This window comes from Homarus americanus, unplaced genomic scaffold (genome assembly GCF_018991925.1).
Source record: "Homarus americanus isolate GMGI-L3 unplaced genomic scaffold, GMGI_Hamer_2.0 scaffold41216, whole genome shotgun sequence".
In the NCBI taxonomy this organism is placed as follows: Eukaryota; Metazoa; Arthropoda; class Malacostraca; order Decapoda; family Nephropidae; genus Homarus; species Homarus americanus.
Genome location: NW_024729550.1, coordinates 97,501 through 124,983, shown reverse-complemented (window position 1 = coordinate 124,983; position 27,483 = coordinate 97,501). Strand labels below are relative to the sequence as shown.

Genomic DNA, 27,483 nt, shown 5'->3' with positions numbered 1-27,483 from the left:
TAACCTGTACTACCTGTACTGGTATTAACCTGTACTGTATATTAACCTGTACTATATTAACCTGTACTAGTATATTAACCTGTACTAGTATATTAACCTGTACTAGTATATTAACCTGTACTAGTATATTAAAGTGTACTAGTGTATTAACCTGTATCATAAATTTTGTATATTTTTGTATTTTGTCCAAAAAATCTTTATCTTTAACACACTATATTATTTTCACCATTAACACCTTCACTATATTTTAACTTATTTTATCTAGTAACACCTGCACAAGTTAGCACCTGTTTTTGTTTACATATAACCTAATTACACCTGTACTAGCGAGATCATCTGTAATAAACACACTTCAATAACTAGTTCATTATAATACCTTTTGTGAAGATATATAATAATAATTAATTTCTTAAAAGCCATCTCTTTGAAGTGAACATTTGTGAACAGTCTGGTTTTATGGATGAACATAAGGCTCTGGGACACTCACAGCGAGGCAAGCAGATCACAGAGCTAGATGACCTCGGGGGGCTCCTGCTTCACAGCCCCACGATGCATCTAGTCCACCTAGCCTGCCAGTGCTGTAGTGGGGGGGGGGGGTCCAGAACGACTAACATTTAATCATTATAAACAGAATATAGAACAAAAACTCAATTTAATTTTAATTTTTCACATCTTAGGAGAAAACATTTTTTTCGTTATAATTTTACGTTACAGGGATGTAGTCACTGAATTCTGTTTTTGTAATACTATGGTATATCGATAATTTATGGTGCATTATAACTATAGTCATATTACAGAAGAGTATCACTAATTTCACTTTTGACAGGTCTGTAACTTCACAATACAGTACACTAGTTCATGTTTGGCGATACAGCATATTAATAAACATTTGTGGCGAGTCAAACATCATTCACTGTAACATCACCTGGTGGTATTGTATAAGCTGGGAACTATGATTGTATTTTATTGTATATTATAACTCTATAACTCCACAAGTTCCAAACTCCATAACTCCACAAATAAAATAAATAGATTTACTTCTACTGTTTAAATCAGGTGAACAATCTCCTCGTATGTTCAGCGTGATTGAAAAACTCTGCAGCAGGTCACAGGAGATGGGAGTGTGGCAGTGTGTACCATTCCAGCCACTAGGAGAAACTTTTCTTCAACAAGTTCCTGGAAAGGTTCTGGAGTTTGGTTTTGTCGATACACTCACACACACACCAGTATTTGTATACCGTCCGAGGCAGACTGAGTTTACTCTTAGTTTAATCATAGTTTACTCTTAGTTTACTCTTAGTTTACTCCTAGTTTACTCTTAGTTTGCACTGAAAGTTTACTCTCACCCTCTGATGACCTCTTGCACCCGTCATCTGAACTCTCTCCTCTTGACCTGGTGGAAATATTCTCTTAGTTACTTTAACAAAAAAAGTTCATAAACTATCAAAGTAAACTTGTATACATGAATCTATACTTTCTATATCATAATGAAAGTGTACGAACGGGTTTACTATTCTATACCTGATATAGTTAACAGTATATGAGGAATATTTCAGTTATATATTTTTCGTAACTTATATTTTTGTGGAGTATTAATGTTTACTAGTTGTTATGGAGGAACGTATGTGTGTTCATCACTTTGTTAAATACAGTGATACATCTTTCAGTAGTTTTTATCGCCTAATGTTCTAATGTACTGGTAGACAGGTGATGGCTAATTAAGGTTAATAACAGGTGTACTTTTTCCAGGTGTTAGTTGGCTATGAGTGGTTAACTGCGGTGATATATCTGGGAATTGGTCATTGTTGTTGTATTTAATAATTGTTAACGATTCCTTGATCCTGGACACATGATAATACCGTTTGTGGTTATTTGCGGTGTGTGATATATATTATGTATTACTTCATTATTGGTCACATTATTCACGAGGTTGGTCTCTACGTCTACCTCTCCTGCACCTTAAAGTAGTAGGAGGACCGTAGCACCGGCCTCACACGCTGGCTCTACACGGTAAACGTTCTATCCGGCCCAGAGTGACTTAGCTTGGTTAGGTTAGGTTAGGTTAGGTTAGGTTTGGTTAGGTTAGACAATTGTTAGATTTTCCTGGGCTAAGTCATCCGAGGTCGATATAGTTCACTCCGTTTAAACCTTTAGTATTATTGGACTGTTTATAAGTGGAAGAAATGCTTTGATAATGTCGTAAAATAAAGACACTCAGGATAATGGGTCGGGGAAAGATGAACTAGAGTGTCTGCAGTATGACCTGGATGGTTGTTTTACCTTAATGAATATAATCAGTTGAATGACGTCACCACAGAACACTAGTAAACAAAATGGTTTCACATAAAGATCTAATATTACCTTTAAAGCAGTAGTTACTCCCTTAACCTTGTGGTGTTCAGGGGAGAAATATACATAAATATTTACGTTAAATGAAAGCCCGACGGAGCAGAAGGAAGTGACTTGTTGGGGTCAGACGAAGGAGCCCAGGTAGTCATCATCACGATTACAACACTTCAGCTGCCGAAGAGTTTTCTTGAAGGCGTCCCGGAAGTCTGTCCTGAAGTAGGCGTAGATGAACGGGTTGAGTGTAGAGTTGAAGTAGCCGATCCAGAAGAGCATGGTGACGACGGCCTGGGGGCAGGGGCAGCTGTCGCCGCAGATGGTGACGGCCACGTACCACGTGAAGAAGGGCAGCCAGCACAGGATGAAGGCGCCCATGATGATGCCCAGCGTCCTGGCTGCTTTGTGTTCTCGTCGAAGCACCGGGTGGCTGCTGCTGCTGGTGCTGCCGCCACCCCCAAGACCGAAGCCGGAGGGGATCATGGACGTCCGTCGCCCGAAAGGAACGGGACTGATGACCCTGACGGGCAGGCCGCTCCCCGTGTGGCCGTTGATGCTGATGGAACTACTGCGGGAGAGTTGAGGCCTGGAGCTGGGGCTCATGTCTACTCTATCATCTGACTCCTCGTTATAAGACAAGTCAGGACTTATTGTTCGTGGACTCACTTCTAAAGAACTCGAGTGTTCCTGTGTGACTGGCAGCCCTAACTGACCTGTGTCGTTCACAAAGTTTTTATTAACTTTTCTACTATTTGTACATTGGTTTTGGTTATATATCCTGCCTGACCCACACACGGACACTGACCCCTGGTCGTTGCTGAGGTCGGAGCGCGAGATACGAGGAAGAGGACCGAGCTGGAAGTCCTGTTGACATTTCTGTTTTGCTTTGTTTCTCCTCAGTTTTGGTCCATTGGAAGATCTAAACGCTGCCAAGATCTGTTGAGCAGTGGATGACGGGGAGTGACGCTGGACGTTGTTGATGGTACACGTGCTGTTGGTGCGGCTTAAGATGGCTGCCTCCTGCTTCCTGGCCTCCCTCAGGATGCGCGAGTACAGCACCACCATCACCGTACACGGGATCCAGAAAGAGAACGCCGAGGACAGGATGGCGTACACTTTATTAACCTCGAACGTGCAGGTCTCCGGCTGCAGGGCGCGGAGCTGCAGGTGATCATCCGTCGCGTACCAGCCCAGGAAGATCGGGATGAAGGATATAAGTGTGGGAGCCAGCCAGACGTTGGCCAACATGAACACTACCGTCCCTTTAGTCATATAGAGCGGGTACTCTAAGGGCTTAACTATGGCATAGTACCTGTCAACACTGATACAACACAGATGTAGTATGGACACTGTGGAGAAATATACATCGAACGAATTCCAAAGATCACACATGATGTAGCCGAAAAGCCACCTTCCGGAGATCTCGACAGAAGCATTGAAGGTCATGGCGCAGGAAGCCACCAACATGTCTGCCATGGCCAGCGACACCAGGAAATAGTTGGTGAGAACCTGAAGCTTGCGGTGAAGCCCAATACTGACGATCACCAGCACGTTACCCATCACCGACACCACGATGATGCTTCCCATCAGAAAGGTCTTGATCACCAACACGGACACGTTCTCCCCCAGCACGGCATCCCCTCCTGCACCGCCTCCTACCGACACGTTCCCGCTCTCGTCTCTCCCCACCGGAGCGTCTTCCCCAGCAGCAGTAGTCAGGTCAATAGCCTCTGTGACACTCAGTTCAGCAACGACACTTGTGTTAAGCCAGAGCTGGGACATGGGCGGCGTCGGGGTGGCCATCAGCGCCCACGGCAGCTCAGCATGATACGCTCCCCCGCCCACCTGGAGTCGTCTGCTTCACACGACGCCAGGGCCATTGTCACCTCGTCCAGTCCTGCAACACAGTCAGACAGTTACCATGATGACTACCACACACGTGTACAGTAAGACAAAACTCTCCCTCTGATACACAAAATGGTCTAACATGTATTTCAGGCATCCTATTGCTAAAAGAAATTGTCTATATTAAGTGTATAATCTTTTTAATATCCAACTGTAGAGGAATTTGTGGAATGTCGCCGAAAACGATATAGGAAAGGCATGAGTCGACATTCCCTGCGCTCATATGTCACGGGGGAGGAGAGAACACACAGAAATATAATGGCACGTGGCACACCAGGCAATACAGTCCCCTGCCACCCTTGATAACCCCGCTCATAGAGAACACTGTTAAGGTTGGGTTGGGTTGGGTTGGGTTGGGTTTGGTTGGGTTGGGTTGGGTTAGGTTGTGTTTGGTTGGGTTGGGTTTGGTTGGGTTGGGTTTGGGGTTGGTTGGGTTGGGTTTGGTTGGGTTGGGTTTGGTTGGGTTGGTTTGGTTGGGTTGGGTTGGGTTGTGTTTGTTGGGTTGGGTTGGGTTGGGTTTGGTTGGGTTGGGTTTGGTTGGGTTGGGTTAGTTTCGGTAGGGTTAGTTTCGGTAAGGTTAGGTTAGGTTAGATTAGGTTCGAGAGGTTAGGTTAGGTTAGGTTCAAGACAGTGAGCGTTGTATACAGCTTAAGAAGATGGAAAAAAGTCTTGCCAGGAAATCTTTTTGTCGTAAAGTAGTAATGATGTAAGCGTCTGTAAGCTTCCTGATATGAGGAATAAAAATATTACCTTAGTGGTCGTCTGTCTCGGGTCGTAAACTTCCCGGGGGCGCAAACGACCCAGAGACGATGTGTTAGTCTCCTCAGTAAACAACGACACCTTTGAGATACGTGCAACGACCTTACTGAACGACCTTACTAAACGACCTTACTGAATAACCTTACTAAACGACCTCATTGAACGACTTTACTGAACGACCCTGCTGAATGACCCTGAACTGTTAATCATGTTATCTATACAAAGATCCTGTATACAAACAACAAATGCTTTAGACTCACAAAAATAACTCAGGTAACTTATAGAGAAAAACCGATAAAAATAAATAAGAAAAGATAGAATCAATTAACACGAATAGAAGAGAAAAGGGAGACTAAGAGAGGAAGAGAAGGAGAAAAACAAGAACTGTGTCAGGCAGGAGAGAGAGAGAGAGAGAGAGAGAGAGAGAGAGAGAGAGAGTAAATCACCACTGAGACACATAAATTACCTTATTAAACCACACTGAGATGCATATACAATGACCTTATTTCATCTCTCAAATATTGTCATCGTCTGTCAGGTGTTACCACAGGTGTTACCACAGGTGTTACCACAGGTGTTATGAAAGACTCTCAGGTGTGTCTTGTCTCTTTTACTGTGATTGGTGGTGATATAATGGTGATGATGGTGATAATATATTGTAATAGTGTTGATGGTGTTGTTGATGAGGGTGTGGGTGTTGGGGAGAGTGTGTAGGTGTGTGTGGGAGTGTGTGTGTGTGTGTGTGTGTGTGTGTGTGTGTGTGTGTGTGTGTGTGTGTGTGTGTGTGTGTGTGTGTGTGTGTGTGTGTGTGTGTGTGTGTGTGTGTGTGTGTGTGTGTGTGATGTGTGTGGGTGTGTGTGTGTGTGTGTGTGGGTGTGTGTGTGTGTGTGTGTGTGGGTGTGTGTGTGTGTGTGTGTGTGTGTGTGTGTGTGTGTGTGTGTGTGTGTGTGTGTGTGGGTGTGGGGGTGGGTGTGTGTATGTGTGTGTGTGTGTGTGTGTGTGTGTGTGTGTGTGGATGTGTGTGTGTGTGTGTGTGTGTGTGATGTGTGTGGGTGTGTGTGTGTGTGTGTGTGTGTGTGTGTGTGTGTGGGGTGTGTGTAGGTAGGTCAAGAAATAAGATACTTTATCCTTTGTCAGGATCTCTCTTGATTAAATTTTTGTCGAAATATTAAGCAGATTTACTCCACATACACACACGGACAGATGAACACAGACACACACACACACACACACACACAAGTTCCTTACATCTCCGCCTTACATAACCTGCAATGTCTTAATATAGCCCACGACTAAAAGATTCACAAGAACTTTCTACAAAAAGTTTAGGAAATTCTCAAGAGGGAGCCAAGTAGACCTCTTGTGTGAGATATTTCATGTGAGCAGCGGCAGCGTCAAGAGGGTGGCAGCTGGGAGAGGGGGACTTGGAGTAATACCTTTAAGATTATGTGCTGAGGAATATTTACGGCCTCTTGTAGCTCGCTGGATGAAATGTTAATTTTTTGATCACTTGAAGATGAGCATCCCATTATATTTTACTTTACTATTGAGTATCTTAAACCTAACCTAACCCCAAGTAGTGTTAGGGTGTTTAATCAATTAGCTAAGGGGTTTAATTCCCAGCTTCCTGTTTTATCATTTACGCTGTATATTGAGGCGGTGACAAACGGCTTATAAATATCTCGTTAAATTTTCATTGTGTTGAGAGAATTACCTGACGCTGTAGAAGTTATGTTAATCGCATTCAACTTGTGTAAAACCTCAGAGGATTAAAGTCTTTTTTTTTTCTTGATGAACGGGAGGAGGGAGGGGGAGTAGGGAAGGGGAGTAGGGATAAGGAGAAGAGGGGGAGTAAGGATGAGGAGGAGGGAGGGTGAAAGAGAGTGGGAGAAGGAGGGGAGAGAAGGTTGTTGGAAGGAGAAGAAATCAGATATATATATAAATTGATCCATATTGAAGAGGATTATCTTGTGAGTTGTGTACTAACGCCCGAGTGAACTGTGAGAGGGAAAAGGCAACAATGGTGAGTTAGAGTGTAAACATCGGTACAATATGAGAAACACAAATGTATCTAACTGCCAGCTGGGATGTTGGTTAATAATACGTAGTGTTCTTGAATGGATAGGAGGTTAGGTTAGGTTACGTCCTTCTGGGTTCTTTGGTTTGATTAGGTTAGGCGAGGTTAGGTTAGGTTAGGTTAGGTTAGGCGAGGCGAGGTGAGGTTAGGTTAGGTTAGGTTAGGTTAGGTTAGGTTAGGTTAGGCGAGGTTAGGTTAGGTTCGGTTAGGTTAGACATGTATACTCATATTTGAAAGTCATATTAGGTTCTTGATGATCTTTTTATTTTTAAGAGAATAATTTCCGTCGCCAGTTTGGGGATTTTCTTGATAAACTGAAGAAGTTTTCATCTACTGAAAAGTTTCCTAAATCGGCTCGTTAACCCTGACACCTTAAATATTACGCGTTTTTAAGTTTTCTGTAATGGTTTAGGTTAGGTTAGATCAGGCTTTATATGATAATTTGTTAAGTGAAATGGAAAAGTTAAAAGAACGAAAATCATAAATTCCCGCCTGAAACGCTGTAAAGTATTCTAATTGTTTGTTCTATCTCTTATATACAAATCAATATAGAACACCGTGTATGGTCACTACTGAATAATGACCAGAATAGTTTTGAATCACCCTCATACTATCAAAATTACAATCACTGAACACAAGAAGAAAAATCACCCTTATCACCACGACCAGGAACCAAGTATTAGTGTCGCCATAACAGAGAAATCATGACGGTAATCTTGTACACTCGCGGGGAAAAGACAAAGGGGGAAAAAAAATATCCCTTTACTGCGGGTGACCGGGAACTGAGAACAATATTGTGGGGTATTGTTTGAAAACCTCACAAGACAACACAATGGTATCACGTGTTATCCGAGGCACAAAAAACTCTAGACCAACACACAGTCACACACACAGAAAAGATTACAGTGTATTAAAACGATAATTATAAAACTCTACAAGCAATACGTGTTTTTATTTTTTTAGTGTGTGTTTGAGGTTGGAATATAATTTAATCTCATTGTAGTGTGTGTGTGTGTGTGTGTGTGTGTGTGTGTGTGTGTATTTTATCTGGTATCGTACTCAAGGGGTTAAATCATCGTACTAAGAGGTTGACATTGTAATCAGGGGTTTAAGTCACTGGAATCAAGAGGCTAAGCCATCGTGCTCAATCACATAAATCACTTGAAATTCATAACCAAATCCGTGGTTTATTTTCTTTCATCATATCAACTAATATATTCTTCCCGCAAATATTTCTTCCCTATACAATATTTCCATTCTATTCTAACACGTCAAAAGGCATACCTTAAGGATGCACGAGTATTCTAGACCTTATTCCTAGGTGTCATATGGTCAGAGTCTCTTGGTACGTGCGCTGGTTAAGTTGGATTTGATTCCCTTTATGAAAGATGTAGACGTGTAGGACTGGGTCGTCTGCATGATGGAGGGTTGTAGGTGTGGTGGAGGGTTGTAGGTGTGGTGGAGGGTTGTAGGTGTGGTGGAGGGTTGTAGGTGTGGTGGAGGGTTGTAGGTGTGGTGGAGGGTTGTAGGTGTGATGGAGGGTTGTAGGTGTGGTGGAGGGTTGTAGGTGTGATGGAGGGTTGTAGGTGTGGTGGAGGTTGTGGTGTGAGGTGTGGTGGAGGGTTGTAGGTGTGGTGGAGGGTTGTAGGTGTGGTGGAGGGTTGTAGGTGTGGTGGAGGGTTGTAGGTGTGGTGGAGGGTTGTAGGTGTGTTGGTTGTAGGTGTGGTGGAGGGTTGTAGGTGTGATGGAGGGTTGTAGTGGTGGAGGGTTGTGGGTGTGATGGAGGGTTGTGGGGTGTGGTGGAGGGTTGTGGGTGAGGGGTTGTGGGTGTGGTGGAGGGTTGTGGGTGTGGTGGAGGGTTGTAGGTGTGGTGGAGGGTTGTAGGTGTGTTGTTGGGTGTGGTGGAGGGTTGTAGGTGTGGTGGAGGAGGTGGAGGTTGTAGGTGGAGGTTGTAGGTGTGGTGGAGGGTTGTAGGTGTGGTGGAGGGTTGTAGGTGTGGTGGAGGGTTGTAGGTGTGATGGAGGGTTGTAGGTGCTGTTGAGGTTGTATATATGATCGTTTGGTAAATCGAGACCAGTTTTAATCAAGAGAGAGACATCAGTCCTGAAATACTGAGGGTTAACGACCGTGGCCCTCCAATCCAGTCCACTCCAATCAGTTTTTCCCGGGCTGCCCTAACCAATCCTCCCACCAGGATTTTTCATCTCTCCGGGGACCACAGCTTTAAAATTCATTCATCATTTCCAGTCTCTTGTTTCCCTTGCCTCTCTTACCTTCATTTTAGCCATTAATCTCTCATTACCGTCCTGTCATCTCTTATTATGGATCTAATTTATCTCATTTTCTTATTTCTCTTAAGGAATAAATATGTTTAAAAAAATGCTAATATAGACTGGAAATGTCAGAAAGGGAGGAACCGAGAAAAGGATTCACTTGACACGTCTTGACACGCCTTTATCAGAAGGTAGAAAAACTAGTGCTTGTGTTAATGGGGGGGGGGTAGGTAGGGATAACAATGACACTAGTAATAATAATTAATAATAATAACTCAGTCATCAATAGTTAAATAATCTTTCCTTCCCCCAGGTGCATCACTTAACCTGGGCAACACCACACTACAAAGAGTCTTCACTAGAGTACAAGTAAGTAAGTAAGTCTGAATATACCTTTTTTATTGTATTTATTTTGACGATGATTCTGGACTAGTGTTATCTGAGTCAACAGTTAAGAGGCTGTTTGTCTTTTGTGTCGTAGTTGTGTTTAGTTTCGCTCACACTCTTCAAAAACTACAGATGTTAAGTTTGTTTCCTGCTCTAAGATGCATCGATCATATTTCACCGAGACAGTACTTTAGGATTTATTATTTCTGCATATCGTTGTAGCTGTGTTAAGTTGCTGGTTCTGATCGTAAGGTATATGAGTTTTATATACGCTAGCCTCTGTTAATGTGGAGTTCTCTAGGATTTAGTAACGTTTAAGTCATTCATTTGTTTTCTTGACTCTATATGGTGGAATTCTCTGCCTCGTGTGGGCGGTCGAGATAGCTCACAGGATTGTCGAACGCATTGTATAAATCGCTCGTTGGGACGTTTTGTTTATCTTGGCCTATCACCACTCGCCCGGGAGCGTTGTTGCGCTACTGAAACTGAAATTCGTGAAGCTATATTTCTTTATCTTTACATTTAATCTTTAGGAATCGTCTGCCAGAGGATATAAATAAACAGGTGTCTCAGTAACTCCCTGAATGTAGACACAAGCGTTTGCTCATGTTATCGGAAATCGAGATATATTGAGTTAGGAGAGTTAGCTGATGCCTCCCATAGCAAGCAGATCCCTCCTCCCTTCGTTCCCGTTCCAAGGTGGATGAGTGTTAGTGTACTGTATAATGAGGTCAAAAGAAACAACTCTATCATGATTCGGATGTTGGCATTTTTTTGCTGCTCTTGAAAATATTTAGGCTATTGGTGTGGAGGCCGGCTAGTGGTGTGGAGGCCGGCTTGTGGTGTGGAAGCCGGCCACTACCTCGCCTAAATGTATTCATTAAATTTATGCAAATGCCATAAATTACCTCCAGCGGCCTAAAAGCTGGAAATCCGGTCCAGTTTGGTAAAGTTTCGGTTCTATTTATGAAACATGAAGCAAACAACTGCTACACACGCGAAACGCACAATGTTAAATGGCGGGAAATAGTGTGTGTTAAATCTCTACTGTTGACAATTAAACAAAATCATCAGGGATAGGTCAAGTTAGGTCAGGTTAGGTTGGGTTGGGTTAGGTTGGGCTTGGTCAGGTCAGGTTGGGTTGGGTTAGATTGGGTCGGGTTAGATTGGGTCAGGTCAGGTTAGGTTAAAACTAATGTTATGTTAATGATGCTAGTGACACTTACTGGTGGTGGATGACGTCACAGGCTATGTTACGTCATGAGGTGTTGATAAGCGTGACGTCATAGTGGAGTTTACTCAACGTGCTCAAATGGTTACGGTATTATACTAAAGTGACTGTGATCGTACTCGAGGGGTTCATTAAATGTACTCAAGTTGCTCTGAACGTACTCTAGTGGTGAAGAATAATGTACCCTGTATCTCTCCCAGGTACAACCCACCGCACAATATACTAACACTTCAGCCATTTGTGTTGTACTCCTCGACGAAAATTAATTAAAGGAATTAAACTTGGGAGAGTAAACAGTCACACACACACACACACACACACACACACACACACACAGGGATGCTCTTACTACAATGAGTGGCCGTGTTGCAGGAGAATTATTTCGGGTATTGTCAAGTTAATGTGGTCTTGTGTGGGCTGGGTAGTGTGGTGTAGTAGTGTGGCTGGGTAGTGTGGTGTAGTAGTGTGGCTGAGTAGTGTGGTGTAGTAGTGTGTGTAGTATTTTATTAGTGATTTTTTATATATTTTATTAGGTATTTATTCCCTTACTTATGTTAGAATATTTGATGATTATTCTCTCTCTCTCTCTCTCTCTCTCTCTCTCTCTCTCTCTCTCTCTCTCTCTCTCTCTCTCTCTCGTCTCGTCTAGTCTTGTACCGTTGTCAGCCATGTTGTGCCGTGTTATATCACCCCAGGAGCAGTGTCGCCTTAGTTGAGAATTAAGCAGGTGGAGAAGGCAAGAACACCCCCTCCCCTGAGAGTAGCAGGCGGCGAGGTCTTGACTTAGATTAGTATTTTAGTACCCGACTCTCGCCTCTGCAGGTATACACGTTTCGAGACACCCGCCCACATACACCTGTCTTCTACCCCACCCACCCACCCACCCACCCACCCACCCACCCCCCACCCACCCACCCCCCTCCACACTCACCCTTAATACTTGTTTTCTGTCCCTGCAGCTGTCTTCTTTTTTATCATTCGGTCGTTTCTCTCTCCTAACCCTAACCTAACTAACCTAACCTAACCTAACCTAACCTAACCCTAACCTAACCTAAACACACTTCGGCTCCTCACGTTCCTATCACAGATATATGAGTCTGGACGGCAGCTAGTGGTGGTGTCCTGGGCTAATTCTCTGGAGTAATGTAAGTGTTAGTGAGCAGCGAGAGAACATAGCTAGTATTTCTCTCGCCCACTAAGCTGGCAGACACCCTTCCCTCCCCTCTCCTCCCCTCCTCCTGCTCTCCTCCTCCTCCTGCTCCTCCTCCTCCTCCTCCTCCTCCTCCTCCTCCTCCTCCTCCTCCTCCTCCTGCTCCTCCTCCTCCTCCTCCCCTCGCACTGCACACAACACCTCCTGGAAACTAAAAGTACTCCCCGTTCCCTCCCCTCCCTCTCCCGCCAGCAACTAGACCCTCTTCCCTTCCCCTCTCACGAATTAAAGCTCCCTTCCCTTCTCCCCCCAGCAACTAAGGCCCCCTCCCCCCCAGCAGATAACCCCCTCCCCTCCCTCAGCGACCAGACCAACAGATCTCGGAGTGTAATCTCGTCTCCATGGTCCTGTAATGGTCGTCTTTTGTGTTGTCCTTCTTGTTCCCTTAGTGTACATCCCACGTGTTCCTGAAGTGTATGACGTTTCCTCTGTTCCTATATTACCCCATCCTTCCCCTCCTTCCCTCTTCCCTTCCCCCTCCTTCCCTTCCCTTCCCCCCTCCTTCCCTTCCCTTCCCTCTCCCTTCCCTTCCTTTCCCCTCCCTTCCCATCTCCTTGTCCCTCTCCCCAAGTGCTATATGTAAGTGGTGATGTTCTCGCTCTCTCAGGTGCCAACACTGGAGGAGAGGTGGTGGTGTGCTCTCCCTCGGCCGGGTGCCAATCCTGAGGAGGAGGTGGTGGTGTGCTCTCCTCGGCCGGGTGCCAATCCTAGAGGAGGAGGTGGTGGTGTGCTCTCCCTCGGCCGGGTGCCAACACTAGAGGAGGAGGTGGTGGTGTGCTCTCCCTCGGCGGGTGCCAACCCTGGGAGGAGGTGGTGGTGTGCTCCTCCTCGGCCCGGGTGCCAATCCTAGAGGAGGAGGTGGTGGTGTGCTCTCCTGGCAGGTGCCAATCCTAGAGGAGAGTGGTGGTGTGCTCTCCCTCGGCCGGGTGCCAATCCTAGAGGAGGAGGTGGTGGTGTGCTCTCCTCGGCCGGGTGCCAATCCTAGAGGAGGAGGTGGTGGTGTGCTCTCCCTCGGCAGGTGCCAACACTATAGAGGAGGAGGTGGTGGTGTGCTCTCCCTCGGCCCGGGTGCCAACATTAGATATATGAGATGGGAGGCTGTTGTGCTCTCTGAAGGGGGGGGTGTACTATTGACCCGGGGGGTGTAAGGTAGAGGCTGGCTAGATGGAGGGAGAGAGAGAGAGAGAGAGAGAGAGAGAGGAGAGGGATGGAGGGAGAGGGAGGACCGAGAGAAAGAAGGGAGAGGAGGAAGGAGGGAGGAAGGGAGGGAAGGGAGGAGGAGGAGGGAGGAGGAGAGAGGAGGGAGAGAGAGGAGGAGAGGAGGGAGAGAGAGGAGGAGGAGGAGAGGGATGGAGAGAGAGAGGGGGGAGAGGAGGGATGGAGAGAGAGGAGGGAGGGAGGGATGGAGGAGAGGAGAGGAGGACCGAGAGAAAGAAGGAGAGGAAGAAGGGAGAAGGAAGGAGAGAGGAGGAGATAAATGAGGAAGAGAGAAAAACAGGCTAAATTGTGTGGTGTACAGAATAAGTATTGCCAGTATTAACATCATACGTCTAACCATTCTATCTTCACTACTGTCCCCTCTTACCCCATACCACTACCCTTTCCTATCCCCTCATACTCTCTCCTATCCCTTCTACCCTCTCATACCCCTTCCTACCCCTTCTACCCCCTCATACCCCTCTCCCTCTCCTCCTCCCCTCATCCCTCCTTACCCCCTCCTTACCCACCTCCCCTCCTCCTACCCCTCCTACCCCTCCTACCCCCCTCCCCCTCCTACCCCTCCTCCCCTCCCCCAACACATCCTCCCACCTACCACCACCACCTATGCTACCCTATCACCAATGCCAATTTCCCACATCTGGTATCATACCCACCGTCACTGGCTCTTTATCTATCCGTCATCAAGGCAGTAGTGCGCTCTATCGCCTCTATTACCATCACTATCACCACTATCACCATCACTACAAACTACCACTACACCACAATCACTACCACCACCACACCACCACTAGCACCTACCACCACCAACAATCACTTACACCACCACCACCACTAGCACCACTAGCACTACCACCACCTAAACAATCACTACCACTACTACGACCACCACCACCACAACTACTACCACCACCACTAGCACCTACCACCACCTGAACTATCACTACCACCATCACTACCACCACCACTACCACTATTTACCGCCACTCCTGCACTCATTGTCACTTAAGCTCCAACCATGAATTAGACCATCAGTGTCATTTGAGATGTTGCGTGAATAAAATATTTTTCCCTGTCTTTCATACATTTCTTCTCAACACACTAACATCTGAGACCCCTAACCTAACCCAAGACAACCCGAACCCAACCCAGCAAGCCAACAACCCAACTTCGCAGCTTGGAGCAACAACAGCAACCCAACCCAACCCAACTCAGCAACCCAACTCAGCAGCAGCAGCCAAACCCAGCAGCAGCAATCCAACCAAGCCAGCAACCAAGCCAACAGCCGAAGCCAACTAGTACCGAACCGTAATTAAATAACAGTATTGACAGGGTTACTTCGCTTCCACCGATGAATAAACCAAACTAAGGCTATTAATCTTGAGCCTTATCCGCCTCTCGACACACACCAGAATCGATAAGACTCACCGGCTGTGTACAGATCCTTAATGTACTAAAGTTTGGCTACAATTCTCCTGAAAGTACGTTAATTAGCGTACGGAAACCATTTGGCTTTAAAGACAGACAACATACCAGTGGACGAACTGAGGCATTTAGATATTAGCAAGAAAAACATCTGATGTAGCAAGGGCGTGGGAGGTGTATGGTGTGGGCAGTGGGGCAGGGGTTATATGTTGAGGAGAGGAGGGAGCGAGAGGAAGGAGGGAGGAGGAGAGGAGGAGGGAGGAGTGAGGAGGGAGGGAGGAGGAGGAGAAGGAGTGGGAGGAATGAAGGAGGGAGGCACATCTCTGGTGGTCGCGGGAGCCAGGCGCTACTAAATATTCAGTTGTTCTCTGAGGTTATCATTGCTATTATTATTAAGAAAGGATCTGAATTACATAGTAGATTTGGGAACGAATTATCATTACGACTTACTCTTGATAATTGTGCTACCAACTGAATTTATAAATAATAATAATAATAATAATAAATATATCATTTTATCCTATTGTGAAAAAATACCATTATTCAGTAACAAAACTTTCTTTCGATATACAAAATATATAAACTACCTCAAAGTAAAATTTATATAATATTATCAGTATAAGTTTCTCGTAAACTCCATTATCAACCTCAGAAGTTCAAGACAAAAAAATATTTCCTCCATAATGTAAAAACGTAAATTTTCCCCCGTTACAGGCCGTGAATTAAGCAATGAGTCAAACAGACCGTCGTCTATTATTAGTGAGACTCATTAATTAACCAGGTGCCGTACAGGTGAGTGAGGCTTTGTGTTGATACGGATTCATGAGCGATTTATGTACCTGTGTATGGAGTTATTTTATGTTGCTGTTTATTGTTATGAAGCTTCATTGGCTCGAAGCTTCATTGTTCGGATATATTTATTAGGTTTAGTAGTTTATTGATCTGAAGGTTCATTGTTCAGAGAGAATATTGGTTCATTCATAACGTAACGTAACTTAACCTAACCTTCAGTGAGCAATGTTATCATGTTAAAGAAAAATCCTTGGTTATTATTTGGTTTTAGGTTAGGTTCCGTTCCGTTCCGTTAGCTTTTGCATGTTTTTGCCCCGCATTTCCCTCTGTTAGAAACCTTTGCCCACTTTATGTGATCAAACACCAATATAGAGTTGCGTGTTGGTCACTACCGAATATTGACCCAATCCTTTGTGTGTTGTGTGTATTTAACTACCTGTCAATCAACAAGCTTATCCATTTGTTGTGCATGGTTGTTAGTTTGGTGCGCGTGTTAATTTTATCTTTCTAAATGAACTTCCACGTATTATGTAAATAAATAACAGCATTATCTTCACTATCCCGTTACATGTACATATCATTAACATTCTTAACGTAATAATAGTCATAGCAACAGCAATATGTTTATTCAACCCTGCAATAAATTATGAAGATTTTTCACAACAATTTGATATCTTTAAAATGTTTCCTGTGATGTAAGGAATAAGAGGACCAAAGGTGCTTAGTAAGAGGCATCTCGAGACAGACACCCCCCACACACCCCCCCCACACACCCCCACACCCCCCACACACACACACCCCACACACACCCCCCCACACACACCCCCCACACACACCCCCCACACACACCCCACACACACACCCCCCACACACACCCCCCCACACACACCCACCCCACACACACCCCACACACACCCCCCCACACACACACCCCCACACACACCCCCACACACACACCCCCACACCCCCACACACACCCTGAAATACTAAGGGTTAGTGATGGTTGAGGAGCATTTAAAGCACCAGATGAGACAAGGAAACAAGGAGATTGCTTCCCACATGTGGAGTCTGTTTTTCTAAGTAATAACCATCGAAGAGTAGGCTCAGAGGATGTTATTTTAGCTGTGAGATGGAACACTGAATATTGAAGGGCTTGAGAATCTTGGGTGGTCAGGGAAAATCTTGGATGGTCAGGGAAAATCTTGGATGGTCAGAGGAAATCTTGGATGGTCAGGGGAAATCTTGGATAGTCAGGGGAAAATCTTAGATGGTCAGGGAAAATCTTGGATAATCAGGGGAAATCTTGGATGGTCAGGGGAAAATCTTGGATGGTCAGGGGAAAATCTTGGATGGTCAGAGGAAATCTTGGATGGTCAGGGGAAAATCTTGGATGATCAGGGGAAAATCTTGGATGGTCAGGGGAAAATCTTGGATGATCAGGGGAAATCTTGGATGGTCAGGGGAAAATCTTGGATGGTCAGGGGAAAATCTTGGATGGTCAGGGGAAAATCTTGGATGATCAGGGAAAATCTTGGATGGTCAGAGGAAAATCTTGGATGGTCAGAGGAATATCGCAAAAGACCAATTTTTTTCAATATTCCAAAAAACATTTAGATGTGATGACGTAACCACACCCAAATTCAATAATATTCGTAGGTTAAATCTTCTTCCCTCAATTTACTATAACAAGATGAAGGTGAAACTGGTCTGATACTCTACTTCAACTGTAGGCTTAACTGTACCTATATTTAAAATGCTTTGAATATCTGGGTTAGGTTCGGTTAACAACTACTCAAGTCCGTTCGCCTCTCCCTCTGAACCACGAACCCCCGAGAGATTCAGACTCATGGACCCAAAGCGCAGTTGACTCATTCATTATTCTATCTATAAATGCTTCGGGTTCACGAGTCTGAATCTCTTGGGGGTTCGTGGTTCAGAGGGAGAGACGTCCAACAGGACTTTATTTGTTGACTGTATATATTTGATCTGAGCAGCGGCAGTAGTATCTTGTCATCTCTTAGTACAGCTCTGGCATGTTGACTTTGTTGGTCCTTATCATCAAAATATGTCTATCATTACGATCGTTGAGGGTCGTTAGGTGAACCATTAAGCTCAGTACTTCTACCAATGAGGATGTTTGGGTAAAATACACATAGCCACCAATAGGAAGGTTGGGACTCAATATTTCTACCAATAGGGAGGCTGGAGGTCAGTATTTCTACCAATAGGGAGGTTGGAATATGTCCACCAATAGAAGGGTTGGGGATCAATATTTTGACCAATAGGAATATTTAGATCAAATTTTCCACCAATAGGAGTGCTTACCAGTCTGTTTCACTCACTCTACACTCCAAAACTCCTCCTAATTACCCCACAATTTGAATTCCTTAAACTGGTACATTATTTACACAATAGGACCCACAAAAGACTCGTAAACCTTTTAATAATGATCATCGGGGAAACGTGAACAACATACAAGTGTGTGTGTGTGTGTGTGTGTGTGCGTGTGTGTGCGCGCGTGTGTGAGTGTGTGTGCGTGTGTGTGTGTGCGTGCGTGTGTGTGTGTGTGTGTGTGTGTGTGTGTGTGTGTGTGTAAACAGATGCAAACTCATGCCATTATCCAGTTAACATCACCTAATTATCACCCCATTGGCCTGTAATACTCACAAAGCAGCCATTGCTTACGTCACTAATCCACCTACTTGACTGTTTATCATATTAACGTCAGAAATATTCATACGAGGGATTTAACACCTTACTCACACATACACTTACTCACATACACTTACTCATACATACCTTACTCACATACTTACTCACACATACACTTACTCCTTACATACACTTACTCACACTACCTTACTCACATACCTTACTCACACATACGCCACTCACACATACACTTACTCATACACACACACTTACTCATACATACACTTACTCACACATACACTTACTCACACATACACTTACTCACACATACACTTACTCACACATACACTTACTCACACATACACTTACTCACACATACACTTACTCACACATACACTTACTCACACATACACTTACAGTAAAACAATAATCAGAAATCCTCAATTAAAATAATGATTGTGAAATATTAATCGTATAATTTAATTTAATTTAGTTATAGTTTAATTATATTGATGTAGCTTAGTTATAGTTTAATGCATAATTATATAAAGTTATTAAAGAAATTCTAAATAGTTTGGGATATTATGTTGATATGGTAATATTATAATGGTAATGTTAGTCTGAATTGAATATATTTTATCATGATATATTCAGTTTAAAGTAACTTATATTTGTCAGTCAAGGAGGAGATAAGTTTAGGTACAGTAAAACCTCTATTTAACGGACTGAATGGAAGGAAAAGTCCGTTATATCAAGGGTCCGGTAAATATTATAATTATTAATATTTTGAATTAACTTGAATTAATTAACGATGTTTTTAATGTTTTTCGTATATTGTTTTTTATTGTATTTTAGAAATATTTTTTTTATATAATATTTTTTTAGTGTTTTTCGAATAAAATTTTGTTCATATTTTTCCCATTGATCATAAGTATTTCCCTTCACAAACGTCAACTGTTCGGTGTTTAGTTTCAGGTGAATATCAAAACACAAAATTATTTTCATATATTGAGAGAAAATAATGTTGTGTTGGTGTTATTTTAGAATAAATCGTATCGGTCATATATTTTAGGTCATGTTGTCTGTTAGTTTCTTTATTACCAAACATAAACCATAAAACAAAATCCTTTCACAATAATCAATAATTTGTACTAGGAATATATTTTTAACCTAACCTAACCTAACCTAACCTAACCTAATCTAACCTAACCTAACCTAACCTAACCTAACCAAACCTAACCTAACCTAACCTAACCTAACCTAACCTAACCTAACCTAATCTAACCTAACCTAACCTAACCTAACCTAACCAAACCTAACCTAACCTAACCAAGTAATATATACCCAACGCCCGTCTCTTTTGTTTCTATTATTAACCAACAATATATTTGTATTAATCGTTTTATGGGATTTGTTTTTTTGTGATTGTTATTTGTATTGTTACCAGTTTATTATTGTTTTTTGTTATAAATAGTATTATTATTATTATTATTATTATTATTATTATTATTATTATTATTATTATTACCAGGTGTAATCAGTCGACAGTTCTTGTATGGGAAAATATAAAATAAATAAAATAAACGAAGCACTAATGGTTCATCGGGCCCTGAAGTGTGTGTCTATTGTCCAAGAGGGCCCTGAAGTGTGTCTATTGTCCCTGAGGGCCCTGAAGTGTTGTATATATTGTTCATGAGGGCCCTGAAGTGTGTCTATTGTCCTTAGGTCCCTGAAGTGTGTGTCTATTGTCCATGAGGGCCCTGAAGTATGTCTATTGTCCATGAGGGCCCTGAAGTGTGTGTATATTGTCCATGAGGGCCCTGAAGTGTGTGTCTATTGTCCATGAGGGCCCTGAAGTGTGTGTCTATTGTCCAAGGGGGTCCTGAAGTGTGCGCATAGTGTCCTTAGGGCCCTGAAGTGCGTCCCTATTGCCCACGAGAGCCCTAAGGTAGGTAAATATATTCTTCAAGTCTCTGAAAGCATGTGTATCGTTCTTGAAAGCCCTGAAATGCGTAATCACAGTACAACTGGGCCCCACTGTTGGCATAAATAACCCATGATATCCTGTCGTGCGTATAAACGGTTCCTGAGTCCTTCCTTAGCGTGAACCTGAGTGTTGAGTCCATGAAGAGAGTCCATTTGGGACATGAAGCGAGTCTGTTTGGGCCATGAAACGAGTCCATTTGGGCCATGGGTTAAACACATGGGTTAAGAGATCTATGGTCCGAGTACGAATTAAAATTTTTCTTTGTTCCATCCCAGATAAGATTTTCCACCGCTTCACAATTACCACATAAACTCTTGGACTGTGTTCTTTTAGCTTCTCAAGAATACTGATGTTAAGTCACTCTAATCCATCACATAGTTCTTGTGTTTTCAGTAAATCCACATAAAGGTCACCCAACACACACACAGCCACACACACACACGCACAGTAGCTTGTTAAATACTTCTGGTTTAGTTCTACAGAGATTCGTAATTGATATAAAAAACACCATATACGGGTTTATTTCTCCTAAAACATAAAAAAACAATGCTTAAAAATGGCGGCTGATAAAGACAGAGACTCTCCATTAGTTAGATAAGTTCTTTCTCATTAGGTCAGAAGACAAAGGTTTTAGCGTAAGGTCCTGGTAATGTTCTCGTTATTGTATATATTTATGTTTTTGTTCATTATGGTAGATCTTAAGAACAGTTCAATACTCTCCTTTGATCAGTTGTTCATACGAGTCACACTGAAACACACATTGGGTTATGCTAGAACATTGATCTCGCTAAAGTGTACTTATAAACGCCACCACTACTTGATAATCACCGTCTTGATATCACAACTGTGTAAATAAGTGATTAAGCCAAGTGTAATCACCACCACAGATATTTAATATGACATGAGGCACATTATTAATTTTTCACGTCAATATCACTGGCCTACGGTGGTGAGTAACAGAGATAGATGGAAGGAGTGAACGACAGAAGGAACGCCTTACACTGTCACGTCTACAGGGTGTCCCCGGCGGCCACCACTGAGCCACCAGCGGCGCGGCGTGTGAGTGTACGGAGGAGCTGCTCCTCTCACGGCTTGGCCCGGGTAACTAAAGCCCACACAGCCCAGCCTGCCGCCTACCCTCACACACGGTGCCCGCTCCCTACTCCGTCCATCACCCTCCTCCCACTCTTTCCTCTTCCTCTCTCCCCTCTCGATATTCTCTTCCCCTTTTTCTCCCCTCTCTCCCTCCCTCCATCACCCTCAAGCCTGTCCACGCCATCATCCAACTCTATCATCCCCCTCCCACTCTTTCCTCTCCCCTATCGTTCCCCTTTTCCCCTCTCTCCCTCTCTTCCTCCCCCCATCACCCTCAAGCCAGCCAACTCAATCACCCTCCCCTCGCACCCTTTCCTCTTTCACCTCTATCCTCTCGATCGCCTCTTCCCTTTGTCCCTCCCTCCCTCCCTTCTTCCCTCTCTCCGTCCCCTCCTCCATTATCCTGCTCCACCCCTCCCTCTCACCTCCACCCACATTGTCTCTCACACTATTCCACCCACGTCTTCCCATGTATATTCGCCCCACCCCCCTCTCACCCTCACTCCAATACTCCACCTTTTCTCCTGTTCCTTAAAGTAATATCCTTCTGAGTTCCTTTTATGGCCAGTGATATACAGCAGTGTTCTTGATAAATGATAATAATAATAATAATAACTAACATCATCAACAATAATAATAATAATAAACAATTCCTAACTACCAAATCTATTACTAATATTATCATCTACATCATTGTTATTAATATCACCAGCACACATATATCAACACAGTAAAAGGACAATAATACTCCAACTGGCTTTAAACAACAGACTGTATCGTTATTAATACCATAATTTTTACTTATTGGCCAAATGTTGTGACACTGACGGTTTAGTTATTATTATATCATTACTCTCAGGTCATTCCCATTTACTCATTCACAGTTCATCAGGTAAAGTTAATTTCCTGGCTATTAACAAAAAAAAGACCTATTTCCTCAATTACCTTGCCTTGCCTGACCTTACCTGACCTTGCGTGACCTTGCCTTGCCTGACCTTACCTGACCTTACCTGACCTTGCGTGACCTTGCCTTGCCTGACCTTACCTGACCTTGCCTTGCCTTGCCTTGCCTTGCTCGACCTGAATGTTATTATTTTTTTTTTTATATGCTTTGAACAATTTATCTACCTGAGGGGGGGTGGATAGAGGCTTAGGGGAAGTTTCTTTTTAAGGAATGCAGTAGTGGGAAGGAAGGGTGAGAGAGGGGCAAGAGAAGGGCAAGGGAGGGGTAAGAAAAGGGCAAGGGAGGGTCAAGAAAGGGCAAGAAGGGGACAAAAAGGGCAAGAGAGAGAGAGAGAGAGAGAGACAAGAAGGGCAATATTGGGGCAAGAGAAGGCGGGCAAGAAGGGCAAGTGAGGATAAAACCAATAGGAAGATCATTCACTTAACACGGGGAAGAACAGAATGCCATTTCACCTGGAGAATTCTGTGAGAAAATTCAGGTTTTGGGGAGAGAGAGAGAGAGAGAGGTGACCTAGGAACATGATAGGCATAGAGAGAGGGAGGAAGAAAGATGAATAGAGTGAAAGGAAAGGTGAATGAAAGGAGAAGAGGAGAGGTGAGGATAAGAGTAAAGGAAAGGTAAATTTATATTATACACAAAACTCATAGAAGAAACGTGACTAAACAAGACACAAACACAAAACTCGCGTAAAAAAGAAAATAAATCAATATTAAACGTAAACAAGACGATAAAGTTCCTGGTAGAAAGATTGAACGTATTGGAACTTTGTCGAACAGTTCACAACCCTACACGTAAGATCAGAGAGAGAGAGAGAGAGAGAGAGAGAGAGAGAGAGAAACTTAAGCTGGTAAAGATATTTTAGTGTCAGTCTATCATCCTACACCCTGTAAATCTATCATCCTACACCCTGTAAATCTATCATCCTACACCCTGTAAATCTATCATCCTACACCCTGTAAATATATCATCCTACACCCTGTAAATCTATCATCCTACACCCTGTAAATCTATCATCCTACACCCTGTAAATCTATCATAATAGAGCCACAAAATCCTACACCAGAAACCATCCTTGAAGTATTGAGGTAAGGATGGCGGCAGACCATTCTTCCTAGACCTTACTGACGTCATTTCGTAAATTGACGGCACTAAGGAGAGCCAGCGGGCGTGTATCATCCTGTCTTGACGTCACAATAGGATTTTGGGAGGGGTAAGTCTTTGAGTCTGGGTGATGACGTCATTGGTCTTATTTGGTGATGACGTCAGTGTTTTTCCTATTTAATGATGACGTCAGTGTTTTTCCTATTTGGTGATGACGTCAGTGTTCTTCCTATTTGATGGTGACGTCAGTGTTCTTCCTATTACTTGTGTTAAAACCTGTGAAGAAGAAAAATTAATATGTCTAAAATAGGATCTGATGATTATATGTGAATGGTGAATTACTAATGGTTAAGGGTGAACGGTTAAGGGTGAACGGTTAAGGGTGTACGGTTAATGGCTAATGGTTAAGAGTGAATGGTTAATAAATACATTGAATTTAGTGAGTTGTATTCAAGGGGATTTGGTTCAGGGATTCGAGCATCGTATTTCTAAGGGGTGAGCTTGATCCCCTGAAAGCCCTTAAGGAGATAGTTGAGACAGTAAGGGGGATACACAGAGGGGGGAGGGAGGGCAAGGGGAGGGGGTGTTATGTGGTGTGTTGAGGGTGAAGGAAAGTGGGGGTCGTGTTTGTAGGAATTACCTGTTTGTATGTACTCAGTGTTTGTGTCCCCGTGTTCTACCCACACACACACACACACACACACACACACACACACACACACACACACACACACACACACACACACACACACACACACACACACACACACACACACACATTTTCCAATAAGAAATACGAATGAAGACAGGTAATGAAGGCACACCTCAAACTAACCTTCAATATGATCATGAATCAAGGAGAAGTTTTCAGATCCTCGACACAACCAATAAAAACTCATCTTAACTCAACAGCTTCACTTCAATGACACATCTCAACACTGATAAAAAAAATACACAAATATAAATCTCCGCTAACGACCGACCCTCAGGTAAAAGTCGCAAGGTAATTACAGGTGTGAAACAGAGAAAACAAGTAATCATAGAGTATCTCAGAAGACACAGAAGTAGAAACAAGCACCTAACAAGCAAAAATCACCAGGTACATAACAAGCACAAACACCTAATAGAGAGTCTGTGAGAACGTCGAGTATGTCTTCACCAACGAGGAATAACAAAGGTGAGGCTGAAGGAAGGTTGTGTCTGGTCGAGGTGTTTCTCTGCCTTATGTCGCCCACCACACCTGAGGTCACTATCCCTTCCCTTACTCACTTACTCACTCCTTCACTCCCTCACTCCTTCACTCCCTCACTCCTTCACTCTCCTTCACTCTCCTTCACTCCCTCACTCCTTTACTTCCTTACCATCCTTACCACCTTCCTTCTCTACATCCATACTCCCTCACTACTCCCTCAATATCCATATTCTGTTTACTCCACCCTCCATCATTCTCCTCCACACCTACACTCTTCTCCCTCCTTCCTTCACCACCCACACTCTTCTCCCTCCTTCCTTCACCACCCACCTCTTCTCCTCCTTCCTTCACCACCCACACTCTCCTCCCTCCCTCCTTCTCACCGATCCCGTTCCTGTCTCCCTATCTTTTCTCCTCTCTTCCTACGGTCCCTCTTTTTCTTCCTCCTTCGCTAATCTTCTTCTTGTCTCTCTCTCTCTCTCTCTCTCTCTCTTCATTTTCTTCCGTCTTAGCTAATTCTCTCCCCCTCTCTCTCTCTCTCTCTCTCTCTCTCTCTCTCTCTCTCTCTAATGTCCTTTTGTATGTAATGTATATAATGTATGTATGTATGTATGTATGTAATGTATGTAATGTATGTAATGTATGTATGTATGTATGTATGTATGTATGATATAACATGTTTAAAACGCAAATGCTTCGTAATATACTTCAAATAGGAGTGATACCGCCCATAATAGGTTAGGTTCGGTTAGGTTAGGTTAGGTTAGGTTAGGTTAGGTTAGGTTAGGTTAGGTTGTTGGTTAGGTTGTTGGTTGGGGTAGGTGGTTGTTGGTTGTTTTGTTGGTTGTTAGGTTAGGTTAGGTTGTAGTTGGTTGGCGGTTAGGTTAGGTTAAGTTAAGTTAAGTGCTTATACTAATTGACACCCACTTTACATGTGTCGTCATCAGCAACACATCATCAGACTTTACGCCGCAGTAAAATTATAATGAAACAGATGTGATGGTCTGATTAGCATATAACATTTCCTGCCATTTTCTTGGGTGGTAGCAGCTGTGTCCGAGGCATTATTAAACCCGTGTGTGTGTGTGTGTGTGTGTGTGTGTGTGTGTGTGTGTGTGTGTGTGTGTGTGTGTGTGTGTGTGTGTGTGTGTGTGTGTGTGTGTGAACAAATAAAAAGAGTTAAGTTTCCAAGGTATATATTTTGTGTGTAAATTCCATCATTAAACAATATTTGACTAACGAATATAATTTTATGTATCTTTCAACTGAAGTGATGAAGTGTTTGTGTGTACGGGTATTTATTATTGAGAAAAATCAAATATACCGTGAATTTCTACATTGAACTTCACAGTGGCCAGACATAGCTTCCCTCCCTCCCCGGCACACACACACACACACACACCCTCACCCACACACACACACACACACACACACACACACCCACACACACACACACACACACACACACACACACACACACACACCTCCACCACACACACACACACACACACACACACACACACACACACACTCACCACACACACACACACACACACACACACACACACACACACACACACTCACACCTCACACTCACACACACACTACACCACACACACACACCACACACACACACACCTCAACAAACAGTACCTTCCATCACTCACCAAAAAAGAAAAATAAAAGCTAGCGACTCCTCGTAATGGAACTGGCTGCTGCATCAGTTTTCATGGAAGCTGAAATTGTGGCTTTGCAGGTGAGATAGATATGCAGGAGAGAGAGAGAGAGAGAGAGAGAGAGAGAGAGAGAGAGTACTGTAAATATTTCCATTGGTGGATATCATGCTACGAACATCGATACCTTGGTACTTTTATCATGACCAATCACTAATGGTTGAGAAGGATGATTATACAAGAAAAACTTAAAATTTACACAGATTATAGAGAGGTTCACGTTGAGTCGGCAATTAGTTAAGCTTTTCTTCAGCTTTGGGAGATTAGAATCAAGCCTCTGTGTTGTTTGGGAGATAATGAATGATTTTGGTCCTAACTGATGGTGTGTTTGTGTGTGCTGTACACTTCGTTGGTCACACACACACACACACACACACACACACACACACGGAGGCACTGCTGTGGCTATAAGACGGGAGCCACCTAGATGATTAATTAATGTCTGATGGGGTAGACGGTGCGCGTCGCTCTCCTTAATACAGGCAGCAGGTGGTGTGTGTGTGTGTGTGTGTGTGTGGTGTGTGTGTGTGTGTGTGTGTGTGGTTAGATGTGTGTGTGTGTGTGTGTGTGTGTGTGTGTGTGTGTTCTAACGCTCGTCACTTAGGAGATACCAGCCGGACTATGATCTCCTCAGCTGGTCTCCTGGGTGAAAGATCCTCTGACCAGGTGTGTGTATCATCACCAGGTGTGTATCATCACCAGGTGTATCATCACCAGGTGTGTATCATCACCAGGTGTGTATCATCACCAGGTGTGTGTATCATCACCAGGTGTGTATCATCACCAGGTGTGTATCATCACCAGGTGTGATCATCACCAGGTGTAATCATCACCAGGTGTGTGTATCATCACCAGGTGTGTATATCACCAGGTACACGTAGAGACAGCTGTACAGTGATTGCAATCTTGATGGAGGTTCAGGTAGCTGAGAGTCAGACAGACGCCTGGGCCGCTCCGCTTAGAATAGTTACACACACACACACACACACACACACACACACACACACACACACACACACACACACATGAGCGTATGTACATTGAATATCGTAGCTATACAGTGAGTGACGCTGAAAGGAATAAGGTGAGCTTGGATGTTGGACTGATTTGGACGTGGCTGGACTGACTTGGCCTGACTT

At 43.6% G+C, this 27,483-nt stretch overlaps 1 protein-coding gene across 1 annotated transcript; it reads right to left on the bottom strand.

The window, feature by feature from the left end:
- Nucleotides 1–676: 676 nt before the first annotated feature.
- On the bottom strand, nt 677–21,345 carry LOC121866755 (octopamine receptor beta-2R-like). The gene is made up of 2 exons (XM_042366454.1): nt 21,260–21,345; nt 677–4,240 (listed from the first exon to the last, which is right to left on the bottom strand). Exon 2 carries the CDS (start codon nt 4,144–4,146, stop codon nt 2,473–2,475), a length of 1,674 nt encoding a protein of 557 aa, XP_042222388.1. The 5' UTR covers nt 4,147–4,240; nt 21,260–21,345; the 3' UTR covers nt 677–2,472.
- Between the last annotated feature and the right edge of the window lie 6,138 nt (nt 21,346–27,483).